Here is a 16,041-nt window from a genome sequence, read left to right as displayed (position 1 = left end):
CAGGCACACACAGGCACATGTACACATGCGGCATGCACACACACACAATGGAGAATCAATAAAATGAAGAGTTGGTTCTTTGAGAAAATCAATAAGACTGACCAACCATTAACCAATTTATCTAAAAGACAGAGAGAAAGGATCTAAATTAATAAAGTTGTAAGTAAAAGAAAGACATCACAAGAGACAGCAAGGAAATCCAGAGACTCTTAAGGGAATACTTTAAAAACAAAACAAAACAAAAAAAAAAACCTATGCTATAACAAAGTGGAAAATCCAAAATAAATGTATAAATTTCTCAATATATTCCATCTGCAAATGGTAAATCAAGAGCAGAGAAGCCAGTATAACATACCAACATAAGCCTCTAGTAAAACAGAAGCAGTAATTAAGTTCTATCAGAGCTACAAAAAAGAATAAATGTCAATACTGCTTACATTCTTCTGGAAGATTGAAGCTGAAGGAACATTTGTTAATTCTTGGTACAATGACATTATTTCCCTGATACCACACAAAACCCAAAGGAAGATGAAAATTGTAGAGCGATATCCCTTATAAACATATATGTAAAAATTCTCAACCATCAATCTATGCCTCCTTTGGTGAATTTGTTCATATTCTATTATCATCTGTATGTTAAAGTCTCAAAAGATATTTCTACTATAGACTTCTTGAGGAGTTCTAGATTTGTATTTGCTGCAAGCTTATCCCAGGTAGAGAGCTTGCTCATGTATGAAACTCAACATAAATGTTTGGAAATAAACTACTGAGTTTCCAACAAACCTGCTCTACTCTCATTCTGCTCAGTTGAGAGTGGACTGAGGACTTTGTGGTTAAAATACCCTTGAGAACTTGTAACGCCCCTTCTGTCGTTTTCTCCTTCTTCCTCTCTACTTTCTTACAGCCCGCAGGGTAGTCATCAGTCATTCCCCTACTTTGAAAACGTACACAAAATATGTCCACCTGTCATGTTTTCTGAAGTACGATGATCATTGAGTCACAGCTATAACTCCTAACTATGCTGTCTGGTTTCACTCTGGTTTGGCAGTCTATTCTCCACATTCCAGCCTGAACTAATCTTTCAAAGAGTAAAAGAGAATGTGAACTGTCAGTTCTTTCCTGAGGGTCAATGGTAACCATTCATTGAACTTACAGTAAAGACGATAGTCATATAATCCACGGTAACAGCTTCCAATATGCTACAGTCAGGTCCCCATGACCTACTCAAGCTCACTCTTCATCCGTTATTCATTCTAAGAGCCACACTTATCTACTCAGTGACCAGCTCCCCTTCTTCACTGAACTCTGTTTCCCTTGTACCTGATAACTTCCCTGTATCTCCAACTCCATGCTTACTCTTACCACTGTTAAAGAAAACTGGGATATATCCTGGCCGGAGCCTTCTAACTTCCTTTACCTGGCTTGAGACGTCTTTACTTCACCACTGAGCTTACTAAACGTTTGCTTTGTGTGTTTTTTCTTTATCTCGTCTATCTCCACTTACTTTCCTACTTTCTGGTGTGTTTGATCCATGCAAAAATGATCATTTCATTTCCTAAATAGCAGGTGAAATGGTGGATCATAAAATTTCAAACAGAACACTTAATTCAACTAGACAAACTAAATATGAACAGGGTAACATGCATATGTACTATAAATTATAGTAGTTAAAATACTTTTTGACTCTATATGAAAAAATAAAATTAGGGAACCTGTGATATACAAAGCTAAGAGGAAATTAGTGGTTTTAAACAGTTCCATGACAATTTGAGACTTGGCTTACTAACTTGTGATTTGAATAAAATGTTTTAGAAGTTGCATTGATAGCCCTGTTCTAGAGTGACTACTTGCAAGACCAAACTTTGACTTCAGTTCCACACACTACTGCAAATGATGACAATAATCTCCTTAGCTGAATAAATTTATTTCTTCTTAATTTTAAAATTAATTTTGCCATTTGACAATCTCCTACATGGATCTAATGTGTTCTGATTATTCTCCCTGCCCCCTGCCCTTCCTCATCTCCCTCCATGCGTAGCAATAACACTGCCATCCCGGCTGTCCCCTTTTGCTGATTAATGACTTTGCTTTTGTTTTGTGTCTTAGTTCATTTAACCAGAGCTATCTCTGTGGAAACTTAACTGGGACTATGAAAAAAATTTAATCCCAAGAAAGTAAACCCAGTAAGTGCAAAAATGATGAAAAATTAGTACTGTACACATACGGTTTAGGAGCATAAATGGTTTTGTCTCTCTTGTTCATTTTAAGCATATATAGATTATACAAAGTGAGTGATTTCATTATGCACTCCTATAGACACATAATGTCCTTGGATCACATTCAATTACTCTGTTCTCTCTCCCATCCCACTTACTTTTATGCTTTTTATAATTATTTAATCATGCCTATTCCATGATTATTTAATAAGGCTTTATTTCTGTATATGATTACCTTTATCTTTAGTTCAGTAAGAACTAAAGAAAATCTTCGGCTCCCTTGGACATCTTATGATAGACAGACAGGTACATCAACTCCTTCCCTTTTCGCATCTCCCATAGCCCACCTTTCTGAACTCTTCCTGTTGTTCTGCCCTGACCTGGAAGGCTGCTATCTGGGATGTACTAGAAGAGTCCATGGATGAACTCCTTCAGGTCTTCCTCTGGAGCCCTTGTTCATTAGATTCCTTATGTTTTTCTCTCTTGTTTTATCATATTGGTGGAACACCAAAGAAATCATATACTGGAGAGAATATGTTTAAATGTCCATATATGAAACTGGTTAGATACTTCTTGACATTGGATTTATAGTGTTAGTAGAAGCTTGCTAAGGATAATTTACCATTTCAATTCAAAGACATGCTATAATCTTTCCAAGCTTCTAGCACTGCTTTAAAATTCTTTATTATTGTGATTACTGATACATTAAAATATGTCTGTATCAAAGCAGAAGATCTGGACTTTAGCACAAATATTCAGATGCCTCATTATAATGTGTGTAGGTGAGTCTGCTCTGGTCATTGTCCTGATGCTGGGTTATTAAAATATGGAAATTCAGTGTCCTTCAGTTCCACACAGCTTTTCTTGTTTTATTTCTTTGATAGTTCAGCTTTCTCTTTTCTTTATGAAGCTTTTCATTGAGTGATGGAATTTCCTGACTGGTCCTCTCATCTCATTTTTCTCTCTCTCTCATTATCAGAACCTCTATTCTTTTGTCCTGTCTTCAAAAGACATTCCATGAAACTCCAACCAGTGTTTTCTGTGTTCTGAGTTTCTGTAATTACAGCTTTAGTTTCTTAGAGTTTTTTTTCCCCTGCTTGATATTTGAACACACCTTTCTGCCTTACCTTACTTACTCCTGTTTCATGCCTACAATATATTTTATTCTTTTGAGACAGGTAAGGATGCCTTTTTATAGATTTTCTTGCCTTTTGCATATATTTTGTTATTTCAAGTTTTTTCTTCTTCTTCTCCTTCTTTTTTAATGTTCTTATTTTGTTAGTGTTCTCATACCAGATGCCTCCTTTTCCAAGTGTCTTTGCTGTTCTAAAGGAGACCACATTTGTATCATCATATGGACCATATTCATGTATATGGCAAGTATAAAGGTGTTTCCAGAACACCCCAGTTTGAGATGATGGCGACCTCTGCACTGGGATGTGGGAAAGCACAGAAAGAAGGAAGATTAACGAGAGGTACCAGAGCCCTTCAGCTATTTTTGCAAAGCTCCTGCTTTGAAGCTAGTTGGTGGATGCTCATTGTTATTATCCTTGACATGCTTGTACATCATTTAACTAGTCCATTACAAATAAACCAAAGAAAAGAGTAGGCCAATAACAAGGAATATTGAGAGCAATGCTCATTGCTTGTTGACTATAGTATTTAACTGTGAGCTTTCTGGTGAGTTGCTGTCTGTACTGGCTAGTTTTGTGTCAACTTGACACAGCTGGAGTTATCACAGAGAAAGGAGCTTCAGTTGAGGAAATGCCTCCATGAGATCCAACTGTAAGGCATTTTCTCAATTAGTGATCAAGGGGAAAGGCCCCTTGTGGGTGGGACCATCTCTGGGCTGGTAGTCTTGGTTTTATAAGAGAGCAGGCTGAGCAAGCCAGGGGAAGCAAGCCAGGAAAGAACATCGGTCCATGGCTTCTGCATCAGCTCCTGCTTTCTGACCTGCTTGAGTTCCAGTCCTGACTTCCTTGGTGATGAACAGCAGTATGGAAGTGTAAGCTGAATAAACCCTTTCCTCCCCAACTTGCTTCTTTGTCATGAAGTTTGTACAGGAATAGAAACCCTGACTAAGACACTGCCTAAGGATTTGTAAATAAATATCTGTAATTTTGGGTCTTTTGTAAGAAAGATTTTGAAATCCCACCATTATTCATAAAAGTATTGAATTTGTTTTTCACTTCTTCACTGTGAATCTTATCTTTCTTGGTTTCCCCATCAGCTTTAAATTTCTTAGGTTTGCTGTTCAACTTCATTATTTTGTTGGTAGAGGTCTACTTCTATGGTTAATGTTTTGGTCTTCTGTCTCCTATGTTGACAAAAATCATTTCACTGTCAAATATAAAGAAGAGAGAGATCCTACAGATCTTACCAGTGCATTTGATCTGCCTGCTTTTCTTGGAAATCTTTCGAGTTCTGATTTCAAGATGCTTGAAACATTTAGGAGAACCTAATGTGTGTACTTCGTACATTTGATCAATTAGGTCTAAAGGCTAAGTGCTTGGTGGATGGCTTTGTCCATACTGTGTTTACTCAATCTGAAGTTTAAAGTGCTTACTTCTTAAATTGCTTACATCTCAGGAGAAGATTGCACTTTTAATTATATTTATGTTTATAGAAATTATATATTTCAACACAATTAGTTTGAAGTTGTCCTGTTTTGAGAAAAGACGCACCCCTCCAAATAAAAAGCTAATTAATAGTTGTTGAAACACATCCCAAGAATGGAATTATGTGAGGTTTCTGAGTGCTTGTGAAAAAACTCCAAGAAAACAAGACCAGAATTCAGTTTCTTCAAAACATAGTATTGTTCTTGGAATGTTTTCCATGCTCCTCCCAGATATCCATATCATAAATGTGATGGTAAAAGACATCACAAAGTCTGATGTCTATAGCATACCCTTCAAGTATTCCAAATCACTAACTACAAAGGTGGTGGTAGAGAATTTCTTTGGAGAAAGTAGTCAGTGCTTTTATACATTTTCCTTCTCCCCCACTCCCTATATGGGTTCAGTCTAAATGAAGGACTGTCATTAAAGGGAGTGAACCTTCTTCAGGGGAAGTAACCAGAAGACTGGCCCACCAGCTGGTGAAGGCAATAGGCTGTACTGTGTGGTGCATTTCCACACGGCAGTTGTGATTTAGTGTTCTGGAATTCAGATGCATGCTAGGTGACTACCAGGAAACTAGTTCATGCTGGTCCTGAGGTTGTTTTAGTAGGGATATCATAACGAGAGTTTCAGGTGGTTGTAAGGCACCCTGTGGGTTCTGGAAACCAAATGGGCGTTCTCTTAACCAATGGGCCATGGCTCCAGTCTTGTGTTATTGTGTTTTGAATACTGGACATAGAACACTGCTATGAATCTCAGATTTGCCTTGCTCTGTATTAACTGGGGTATTTTCCTCTAAGTTTATTATTAACTGTCACTCATAAACTCCACAGAATTTACCTCTAACACTGTCAACGTCTGGGTTAAAATGCTTTACAATGGAGACTGTTGAAAGGCGCTTTGCTCTGAACCTTACGACCTGAGTTCAGCCTCCAGGTGGGAGAAGAGAACTGAGTCCATAAAGTTGTTCTTTGCCCGATACTCATGCATTCACACAGTTACAAGTTCACATACAGAGAAATTCAAGAAATGATGGGGGGGGGGAGAGAGAGAGAGAGAGAGAGAGAGAGAGAGAGAGGAGAGAGAGAGAGAGAGAGAGAGAGAGAGCTTTAAAATGTCTTCTCTTCTTTTGTGCTCTCCATTGCTGAATAACACCACCAAGAAGAAAAGTGGTCAGTTGGACAATGGTGGAGACCTATCTGTCCTACTTAGCATTCTTGCTCAGCAGAGCACTGTTAGAACTTCTTATGAGAGGAATCCTTATTGTCAGGTTTGCTATTTTGGACTGCTATATAAAACAAGTGCAGTATTTATAACTTATTACTAACTAGGACTTACTCAGATAACTGGGGCCCATTTACTCAAATAGGCTTTATTCGCTTTCTCTTCAAGTGAGCTAGCTCTAAACGTGATCATTGCTGATCGCTCTACATATGTAGGACTATTTAAAAAAACAAAACAAAACTTTGTCTTCCTTGCTTGACCTTTTCATGACGGTGCTGCTTGTAGCTGAAGAAGACTTTGAACTTTGATTGTCTTGCCTTCACCTTCCAAGTGTAGGAATTACAGGCATGAGCCACCAGGTCCCATTTACATGGGGCTGCAGATCCAACTCAGGGCTTCAGGCATATAAGGCAAACACTCTACCAATGAACTATACCATCAACTCAAATCAGTTTAACTTGCCATATTGTTTTTAAATTACCCGATAGCTTTAGAAAATTTCACTCATTAGCTATAGAGTGCTAAAACTTAATGATTCGTTACTACAATCAGTTCTTAGAATCTCAGTGTGCACAAAGTAAATAAGGATAATAGTAAGCGCACTATAATTTTAAATTATTTATTTGCATATTTAGAATGGAAAAGGCATTTGATTCTTTAAGTTTGTACTCATGAAATGGAAGGCAGAAATAAAAACAAATAATATGAATATAAATAGGATAAATGGTTCAAAGATTTAAAAAAATTCATATCACAGAATCACAATATTATATAATACTGAAAGGAAACTTATTTTTCATTAGAGGTAAGCAATTTTTGAAGAAATGCAATATACATACACACATACAAATATCCAATTTTATTGTCTGTATAATATCTTACTATTTGATTGTCTTGACTCTAATGGCTATGCTTCGGTATGGTATTAAGTCTCACCATTCTCTAACAAATGATTCAGTCAAATGAAAAGATTTGTAAAAATAGAAAAACATGATTTTTGAAACTCACTTTCCAGGTTCATGGTTGTTGGCCGTGTTTTCTTGGAGCTGAGCTCTCTTTGGCTGTAGCTCCTTGCATTGTCTTTTAGATGTTCTTGCTATTGCACTGGGCTCATTCCCATCCTGAAATCTACATCTCCGTGTCCAGGGAGGCCTTGAAACGCCTGGTTTTCCCTCCATCTTCAGCAGATGGTTGGAGTAAGAGGTCAGTCCTTCTCGCTGTCTCCCTCTGCCAAACATTAAGAAGCTTTTGATTCTGAGTAAGACGCTGGAGGCTGAAAGCCCAAGGAAACAGTATCTGCTTTAGGTCCAGAAGGACAAGTTATTCATTTACTTAAGGAATGTCTGAGGGTAATATTTAGCTTCTACAGCTAAACATGTTTATGGGGATGCAGTCCTGTGCTTGTCTGGAATCCATCATTCCTTATGAAATCCTAGCTTAAGTCGTACTATGTTTTCTGACATAAAAATACATTGTTATATCAAAATGGAATGAAAAAGGTGTAATGCTTCACAGATAATCATAAGTGCCTTTCAAGGTGTGGAGTCACTAAAAGCTGTCAGAAAAAATATAAAATGTGTCAGAAGGAAATGTGATGGGGGACGTTATGGGATTTCCCCAGGAGATCAAAAATTGAGCTGCTATAGAATCTGTCAATTCCGGCAACGGGAGTATATTCAGGATACTTGAGAGCAGGATCTTAAGGAGACTCCTCAGAGCTACATGGGGAACAACACCATCTAGTGTGGTCAAAAAGGGAATCTACCCAAGCATTCATAATGAACAGATGGACAAATACTTCGTAAGACAGAGAGAGGGAACTAGGGCATATTACTAGCCTTAATCAGGAAGGAAGTCTTAATACATGCTAAAGCATGCATAAACTTTAAGAATATTGTTGGAAGTCACTCAACCTCACTAATATGTGAGGGTCATGACCTGCAGTTTGAGAACTGGTGAAAATGGTAAGAACAGAAGGAAAAAACTGTAGAATTCTACTTTTATGAAGTATATAAAGTACTGAAATTCACAGAAATAAAAGCAGACTAGTGGCTACCAGTGCCAGAGAACAGGAAAAAATCAAAAGAGGTGATTTAACAGGAATGCAGCTTCAGGGTTGCAAAATGAAAATTCTGGACACCTGTTTCAGAACAGTGAGAATATATTTAACTGTACACTTAAAATGGCTAAGAAAATGAGGAGCAAAGGATGATTTTAAAGTACTTATTTAAACAGTTTATTTAAAATATTTAAAATACAAATAGAATTTTATTATCGTCTATTTTATTTATTTAAAGTATTGTTTGGTAAACCAAGAGGCACAGGCTCATTCAGTGGCTGGTTATAGGCTAAGTCTTCTAGCCTATATCATGATTAATGTCTGTATGCTGTTATCTAATAGTGGAGGCCAATTTGGAATGCCTGTGAGCCCAGGATGGTGACAGCATCAGGGTGGCTGCCCTGAGACCAATGACAATGTCCTGAACATTTCTGGGGCTTGTGACTGTCCCACACATCACTGAACTGTAGGGCTGATCAGACTATGCAGGATCAATTATATAAAATAAAGCAGATATAGTAGTATTAGGATTTAGACTGTGGGATTAGAGCATAGCCTGTCTGAGTTTAAACCCTAGTGTTCCCTCTCTGCTCTGAAGAGTGTGACACTGGGCGAGTGTGTGAACCATTCAGAATCTTGACTGTCTCTCTTTCTTCTTATAGAGAATGAATAACTACCTACCGGTAGGCTCAGGAACAGTGTGTCAAGGAGCCATGTAGTGTTTACCACAGTCTCTGGCATAGGCAAACACTGCCTCTTTGTTATCAGTAACAATAACTTATTTTTCAAAAGAAACGATTGAGGCGAATCTGACTGGGAAAACAAAATGATCCTGTTTCTGTATGGTTTCCAAAGTCAGGTTTTTATAACTATTGCCATTGTGTAGATTGAGTCCTTCAAATATTTTATTTTTACAGCTGCTCTCTCCAAATCGCGTGACACCCTGAGAAGTAGCCAAAGCCTTGTGTCTTTGTGTGATGGAAAGAACTGGAGATCCTGAACAAAGGCATGGAGGGGCCCAAGGCTGTTGTTAAGGCTTTGTTATGTGGTACTGGGAACACGATGGAAGCCTTCCATCTTTAGGTCAGTATCTTCTTATGGAGAATTAGATTAGTATTTATTAATGGTGGTTCCCTCACATTTTTGATGCACATTTCCAAAGTGCAGAACAAGTAAAATTGTATATTTCAGCAACTTGACAATGGGCACACCACTCATACCTCTGGTAACTTCTATTTTTGGTTCCTACCTTCTTTGGGTCTGTCAAACAGAAACTAAGATTCTGAGATATTTTGTTAATGTCATTCCCCTCCCCCATTTTTCTGCTTAAAGATATAGATTAAACAAAAGTGGAGCAGCAATAGTTGTGTAAGGGGAGTGAGGTTTACTCCACACTGTGTTATCTGCTAGAGAAGCCAGAAAGTGGTCCTTCAGAGAGGCTATTCAGTGGTAGGAATCAAGCTGAATCTTCTAATGCTATCATCAAGGGTTAATTTAAAAAAAATAGCAGCAAACATTTAACTATTTTTATGTAGTAGATACTTTCTAAGAAATGTGCATAAATTGTTTAGCACGATAGAATATTCTGGAGGCCTGTATTTTCTCTTCATTATTGAGGTGAGTAAGGACAAGCAGGGAGGGAAAGGAAGTTGCTGAGGAGCACAGAGCTAGTTTAGTAAGCAAAGAAGTTCAGGTCATCTGGGTCCAGAAAGAGCACGTTTAGGCAGGAGGCTTTCCAATGTCCTCCTGATGACAAGGCATGCAGAGATGGGACTTTCTCCTCCCACTGTGCCCAGATGTTCCAGCCAGGTTACTTAGTCAGAGTTGCAAGCTCTTAGGCAGGCCTGGGAAGCAACAGGCCAGGCCTAGCCCAGGGCCTCAGGTAAGAAGAAAGGACAGAGGGGGAGACAGGGATGTTTGGATAAATCAAACAAGGAGCCCCATCTCAGGGAACAGCAATGAGAAGAATTAACACAGAAGCAATGACTTTCATGTGGTCAACGATAGCCAAGCACAGCCATAGATAAGATATTACAACAAAAATACCACAGTAGACCAGCTATGTGGCCTGGGGAAAGCCCCACAGTAGGCCAGCAATGTGGCCTGGGAAGCCAGAGTCAGTTTAAAGACTCTACAATCCAAATCGACATGGCTCCACACAGGCAAAGTAGAGTTTCCGAGTCTGCTTCTGGATGTCTGGTGTAATTTCATTTTAAGGAAAAATAATTGCGGTTATCTAGGTGGCATCTAGGCAAAGCTGCCACGGTAATCACTGTAGTACCGGCAGCATCTGGATGTCAGCATCTGGATGTTGGCAGGAGCACTGTGCAGGTTAACAGGAGTAGTGGGGAAGAGCCACAAGCAGCCACACAGCACCACTGGTTAAATGTAGCCAGGCAGGTTGGGTACTTGGCTAACACATAGGTTTAGTACTCAAAGAGTCCAGGACTTGGGTGAAGGAGGACAGCGAATCATTCTATCTTACAAATTAAGCATCATTCTATTTCTACAGCTACAATAAAGATGTGGTGTTTCCCTTTTGTAGCTCTGCACATTTTCATGATTACACACATCAACATAATGTGCCTAAAAAGTATACTGGGTTGTGACAAAAAGTTACAACGACTCATGTCCCTTACCCATCTATTCTCTAGATGAATCCACTCTTTTAGAAAACAGGCAATGTCCAGCTAGCTCCTATTAGAGAGAGCTTCAGCATGCATGCCCATGGTAACGCATGCACGAGGGCATAGTAATGCACTGCAGCAAAAGGACTCAATGGGTCTCTGCATTTATGCTTTAGGAACTTGTGGTGGAGCAGACAGTGCCAGGTCATAGACTAGAACGAGGGATCATTTAGGTGTACGCTGATAGCTCTGGTGATCACAAAGGTGGGAAGTCCTGCAGGAAAAAGGAGCTAAATGAGAGCAGGGAGCCGAGAGAAGTGCTTGGAATTAAGAAAGCAGGTTTAGAGAACGCAGCCTGCACAGGGGCTGCAGAGAAAATACAGGACACACGGTTACAAAACAATATATATGAACAGATCATACCTAACAATCATCTATTGTTATATCTGAACTTTAATTGATCTGGTTATTCTGGGCTTTTATTTAGTAAATGCTCTTATGTCCGAAGGGCCGTAACGGGACCTGCCAGTTGATGAACTTGCTAGATTCAGCAGTTGTCTCTGGAATTAGTCTTGGTTGCCAGTGCATGGAGGTTAGCTGGAAAAATATAGGAAACATAAATAGAAATAAAGAAGACATATCTGTGTGTCAGCCCTGGGTTTCACTCGGGCACCCCCTGTAGGAAGCAGAAACTCGGCGGTGAGAGAACCATCTCAAAAAACCAAGGATCCTTTCAGTTGTGAGATAGTAATTTAAACACTAGCATGTGTACCACCATGGTCAATCCAAATTATTTAATACCAAAGTAAAGCTAGACACATGTATGAAAACTATTTATTGAACTCTATTATTTTCTGTGCTAGCTGAAAAAAAAAAGATTAAAGGAAATTAAATAATCTCTGGAAAATCTGCTGATTTTAAGTTTTACTAAGGGATATAATTTATAAATATAACAGTTTTCTAAAAGAAAGCACTGTAAGTTTTTCCACATAAAGACATTAGAAAGTCACTCTTCCAAATACATAGAAAAAAGTTTGAGTACAAAAATAGGTTATGAAGACCAAAGTGTGGACACTTTGCCCCTTCTTAGAATTGGGAACAAAACACACATGGAAGGAGTTACAGAGACACAGTTTGGAGCTGTGACGAAAGGATGGACCATCTAGAGACTGCCATATCCAGGGATCCATCCCATAATCAGCTTCCAAAACGCTGACACCATTGCACACACTAGTAAGATTTTGCTGAAAGGACCCAGATATAGCTGTCTCTTGTGAGACTATGCCGGGGCCTAGCAAACACAGAAGTGGATGCTCACAGTCAGATGGATCACAGGGCCCCCAATGGAGGAGCTAGAGAAAATACCCAAGGAGCTAAAGGGATCTGCAACCCTATAGGTGGAACAACATTATGAACTAACCAGTACCCTGGAGCTCTTGACTCTAGCTGCATATGTATCAAAAGATGGCCTAGTCGGCCATCACTGGAAAGAGAGGCCCATTGGACTTGCAAACTTTATATGCCCCAGTACAGGGGAATGCCAGGGCCAAAAAGTGGGAGTGGGTGGGTAGGGGAGTCGGGGGGGAGGGTATGGGGGACTTTTGTGATAGCATTGGAAATGTAAATGAGGAAAATACCTAATAAAAATATTTTAAAAAATAGATAAAAAATATTTATCTATTCCTCTTACATACAACATGAGCACATAGCCAAAAATGGAGGCACTTCATGGCCAAAATTTCTAAAGATATTATATTGGCCTGAAATGTAAGGGTTTTATTTTATTTAAGTTTTGGCTATTATTTTCTTTGAGATAGAACCTGACTGTGCTGCCCAGGCCTCCTAAGTAGCTGAATCATAGGAGAGTGTCGCCAAGTCTGGCCAGAATTATAATTTTATTTGTAAAGTATTTTTAGTGTTATCTATATGGCAAAAATACTCTTTCTGAATATGTAACTTACGATGTAGGAAATTAAATTTTTGCTTTTGAAATGTCATTGTAGTTGATCAATCACCATCATCAGTATTTCACAGAACAAATAACTTTTAAAACAACCAGCAGGCAGTCCCAAAGGACTACTGCTTAGAACACTTAAATTACCATTTTTAATATCACCACTAATTATACATTTTGTATCTCTACTGCCTTCCATTTTATGTTATTTATTCTGGATTAATTTTGCAATCTGGATAAAAAATTTTAAAATTATATCTTTCGAAAGAATATTTACATGAAGTGTGTGATGCCAAGTTGGACATTTTCTTGATTAATTTGGCTAGCATCTTCAGCCATTTAATTTTATGTTTTTAGTACACACAGGGATAATGGTCTAAATTTTTTAAAACTTCCAGATTATTGCTTACAAATAATGTAATTTAATTATTAAGCTAGAGTAGTACATTATATATTATAACCAAATTTAGTTACTAAAAATGAGGAAGAAAAATATTATGACCCCAAGAAAAACAATATTTAATGTTCAATGAAGCTACTTACAGTGTGTATTTTCAATATCATGTTTGTCATAAAATTTTACCCACAAGTATACAGCTATCATTTTACATGCTATTAAAACTACTTGTAAGATAATATATATTTCCTAATGTTTTTTGATAACTGAGCCATAATTATACTATTATAATAAAACAATTCTGAAAATATAATTTCACACTTTTGTTCATAAACATCTCCATCTGTCCTTTGTCAATTTCTTATCATAATTTATTTTTAAGGAATTTGCTGCCCTCTTCTAATTTGTGATCTCTACTCTGCCTTGGTTTTGAAAACTATATAATCTAATGTGTTGAGATCTTATCTAAATTCAGTTAGTGTGCTCTGAAATGAAAAGCTAATGTCTACAACTACATTGCCTTTGGCATATAAGTGATGCATCATTCAAGTAAATCAATGCATATTCTCTCTCTCTCTCTCTCTCTCTCTCTCTCTCTCTCTCTCTCTCTCTCTCTCACACACACACACACACTGGCCAGTGAGATAGCTTAGTGGGTAGGGTAAAAGCGCTTGCTACCAAGCCTGAGAATCTGAGTTCAACTGTTGGTGCCCTCATGGCAAGAGAAGGGCACAGACTCCTACAAATTATCCTCTGACCTCACCACACACAGACACCAAAATAAACAAATGTGAAAACATTATATGTGTATATATGACAACCATTTTTATATTCTCTTAAATATTTATCATCCAATGAAAAGACTAAAGAAACAAAATATGTCAGCCAAGTGTCGGTATCTGACTAGTGTTGCTCCATTTCCTCAGCAGAAGCGTTACTGGGCTGGGGTATCTGCTGTAATCTGCAGGGCACACAGCATCTAATAATTCTTTCTTATATTCACTTCTGAAATTATGAGACAGATTCAAGCTTCCTTTTTCCTAAAAATATATCTTAAACAACTGAAGTGTGTGTGTGTGTGTGTGTGTGTGTGTGTGTGTGTGTGTGTGTGTGTTTTCATGAGATGGACATTTTGAATTGCTAGTTTGGGTAAAGGAGAGTTCCCTTTCTAATTCAGACAGGGCTTGTTAGCTCATAAAAGACTTAAGAGGACAGAAAAGTGGAGGAAGAGAGAACGCTTGCTTGACTGCTTTGAACAAACTGGGTCACCACCTTCTTAGCCATATACACCTGGATCAAAACGCCTGCTTTTCTTGGCTCCCAAGTCTGATGGTAAGATTTGTGAATTAGAATTGACATCATCTGTTTTCTCAGGCTCTTCCCTCCACCCTAAGCATCAGTTTTACAAGCATCATTTGCCCCATTTTGTGCACAATCACAAAGAAAGAATGCAGGATGACTACACCTTCTTGGATACGCACCCCCCATACCTGTTCAGCACCACCCATGAGGCACAAACTGATGAGTACCCTGCTTAACAACAAAACGGTAGCATTCTATAAATTTATCAAAGCATATTGGGACCATGCATGTGAATAGGTGCCAAAACCATTGTCAGAAAATCTGGGGCCTAGAAATCATCCAACATACCATCCTATGAAAAGATGCAAGAATGTCCTTCCTGGACCACTTAGGGAAGGGGACAACTAACTCTTCAATAGTGATGACCTCCACTAACCTGTCATATGATCACCAGTGTGTACAACAAGAGACCTATAGACAGAGAACTCTCAACTGATTCAGGAGCTCGGCTATGTCCCCACTGTGCCATGGCCTACTCAAATTACAGTTCATCTGTCAACACCTAAGCTTTTCTGGACCCAGTCCTATGCCTCATCTCTAAGGCTTCCATCTTTTCTTTGTAGATTGACTCAGCTCAAACCTGTGAACCTGAAGATCCTCTAGGCTGGCTCTATGGCTAGGTGGATTTTCCAGACACAATCCAATAGGATTAATTTATAATGCCCCTGTGGTCACCTCCCTCACCTACACTACCCATGGAGAATCTCTTTGTATCTCTCTCAGCCTTCTGCCTTGTCTCTAGTAGGTCCTGTTTGGCCACCTTGAACTTCCCTGTGGTCTTCTTACTGTTTTTGTTTGTTTGTTTGTTTTTGTTTTGTTTTTGTCTCTTTATTTGGTCAGTTTTGTTGTTTTTCTTTCTTAAATCTATGTGTGTGTGTGTGTGTGTGTGTGTGTGTGTGTGTGTGTGTGTGTGTAAAATTATAAGTATTAATTACTAGGCACTATGTCATGTGCGACTTAAGAGTGGATCATAGAACTTAAGATCAACATAAGAAAATTACCTGTGCTTGGGAATGGGCAGCTAGCAAGGGAAATTGGGACTATTTAGAAAATTTTAGCCAATGAAACCAACTCAGCTTGTGAATTTACTGCTATCCAATAAATTCTGACACTGGCAATTTGTAAGTATTTTGATCGATGTTTCTGACAAGTATGCTCTTAACACAGGAAGGAGCCATTTCAGAAGTGAGTAGAGGCTCGAAACTGGAAGAATTTTGAGGTCTATATCAGAAATTATAACAGAAGGACCATTTTGGTGATTCCTCAGATGAAAAAATGGTACTTTATTGGAAACAAGAGGAAAAGGCAGTCCTTGTTACAAAACAGCAAAAACCAGACTGATTTACATACTAATGATTTGTGCATGGTAGAATTGGCAAGCAATCGAACAATACTTAGCAGAAGTGATTTCAAAGCAGTGAAGGTGTGCTTTGGAATCTTATTACTGATTGTAGTCAATGGTGTGGTGAGAGAATTATTTTTAGAGAAATATTAGGAAGAAATAGTCACTAACCTAGAGGTCTGAAAACTTCTTAGCTTACCCATATTGAGAAACTCACAAAGACTCAATCTAAAGGCAATATT

At 38.4% G+C, this 16,041-nt stretch overlaps 1 protein-coding gene across 8 annotated transcripts in view; it reads right to left on the bottom strand.

The window, feature by feature from the left end:
* Oxr1 (oxidation resistance 1) overlaps positions 1 to 16,041 on the bottom strand; it is a 413,570-nt gene that overhangs the window by 143,113 nt on the left and 254,416 nt on the right. Inside the window, exon 4 of one of the 8 annotated variants that reach the window (XM_030248362.1) lies at positions 7,067 to 7,285. The exons of the other annotated variants lie outside the window; for them this stretch is intronic. Within the exon in view, the coding sequence (XP_030104222.1) occupies positions 7,067 to 7,079 (13 nt within the window). The 5' untranslated portion in view covers positions 7,080 to 7,285. The remainder of the gene's footprint in view (positions 1 to 7,066; positions 7,286 to 16,041) is intronic. 8 annotated transcript variants of the gene reach the window in all.

The sequence above is a fragment of the Mus musculus genome, chromosome 15 (assembly GCF_000001635.26).
Source record: "Mus musculus strain C57BL/6J chromosome 15, GRCm38.p6 C57BL/6J".
Taxonomy (NCBI): domain Eukaryota; kingdom Metazoa; phylum Chordata; class Mammalia; order Rodentia; family Muridae; genus Mus; species Mus musculus.
The sequence above is the reverse complement of the archived record's forward strand: the minus strand, read 5'-3'. Positions and strand labels throughout refer to the sequence as shown.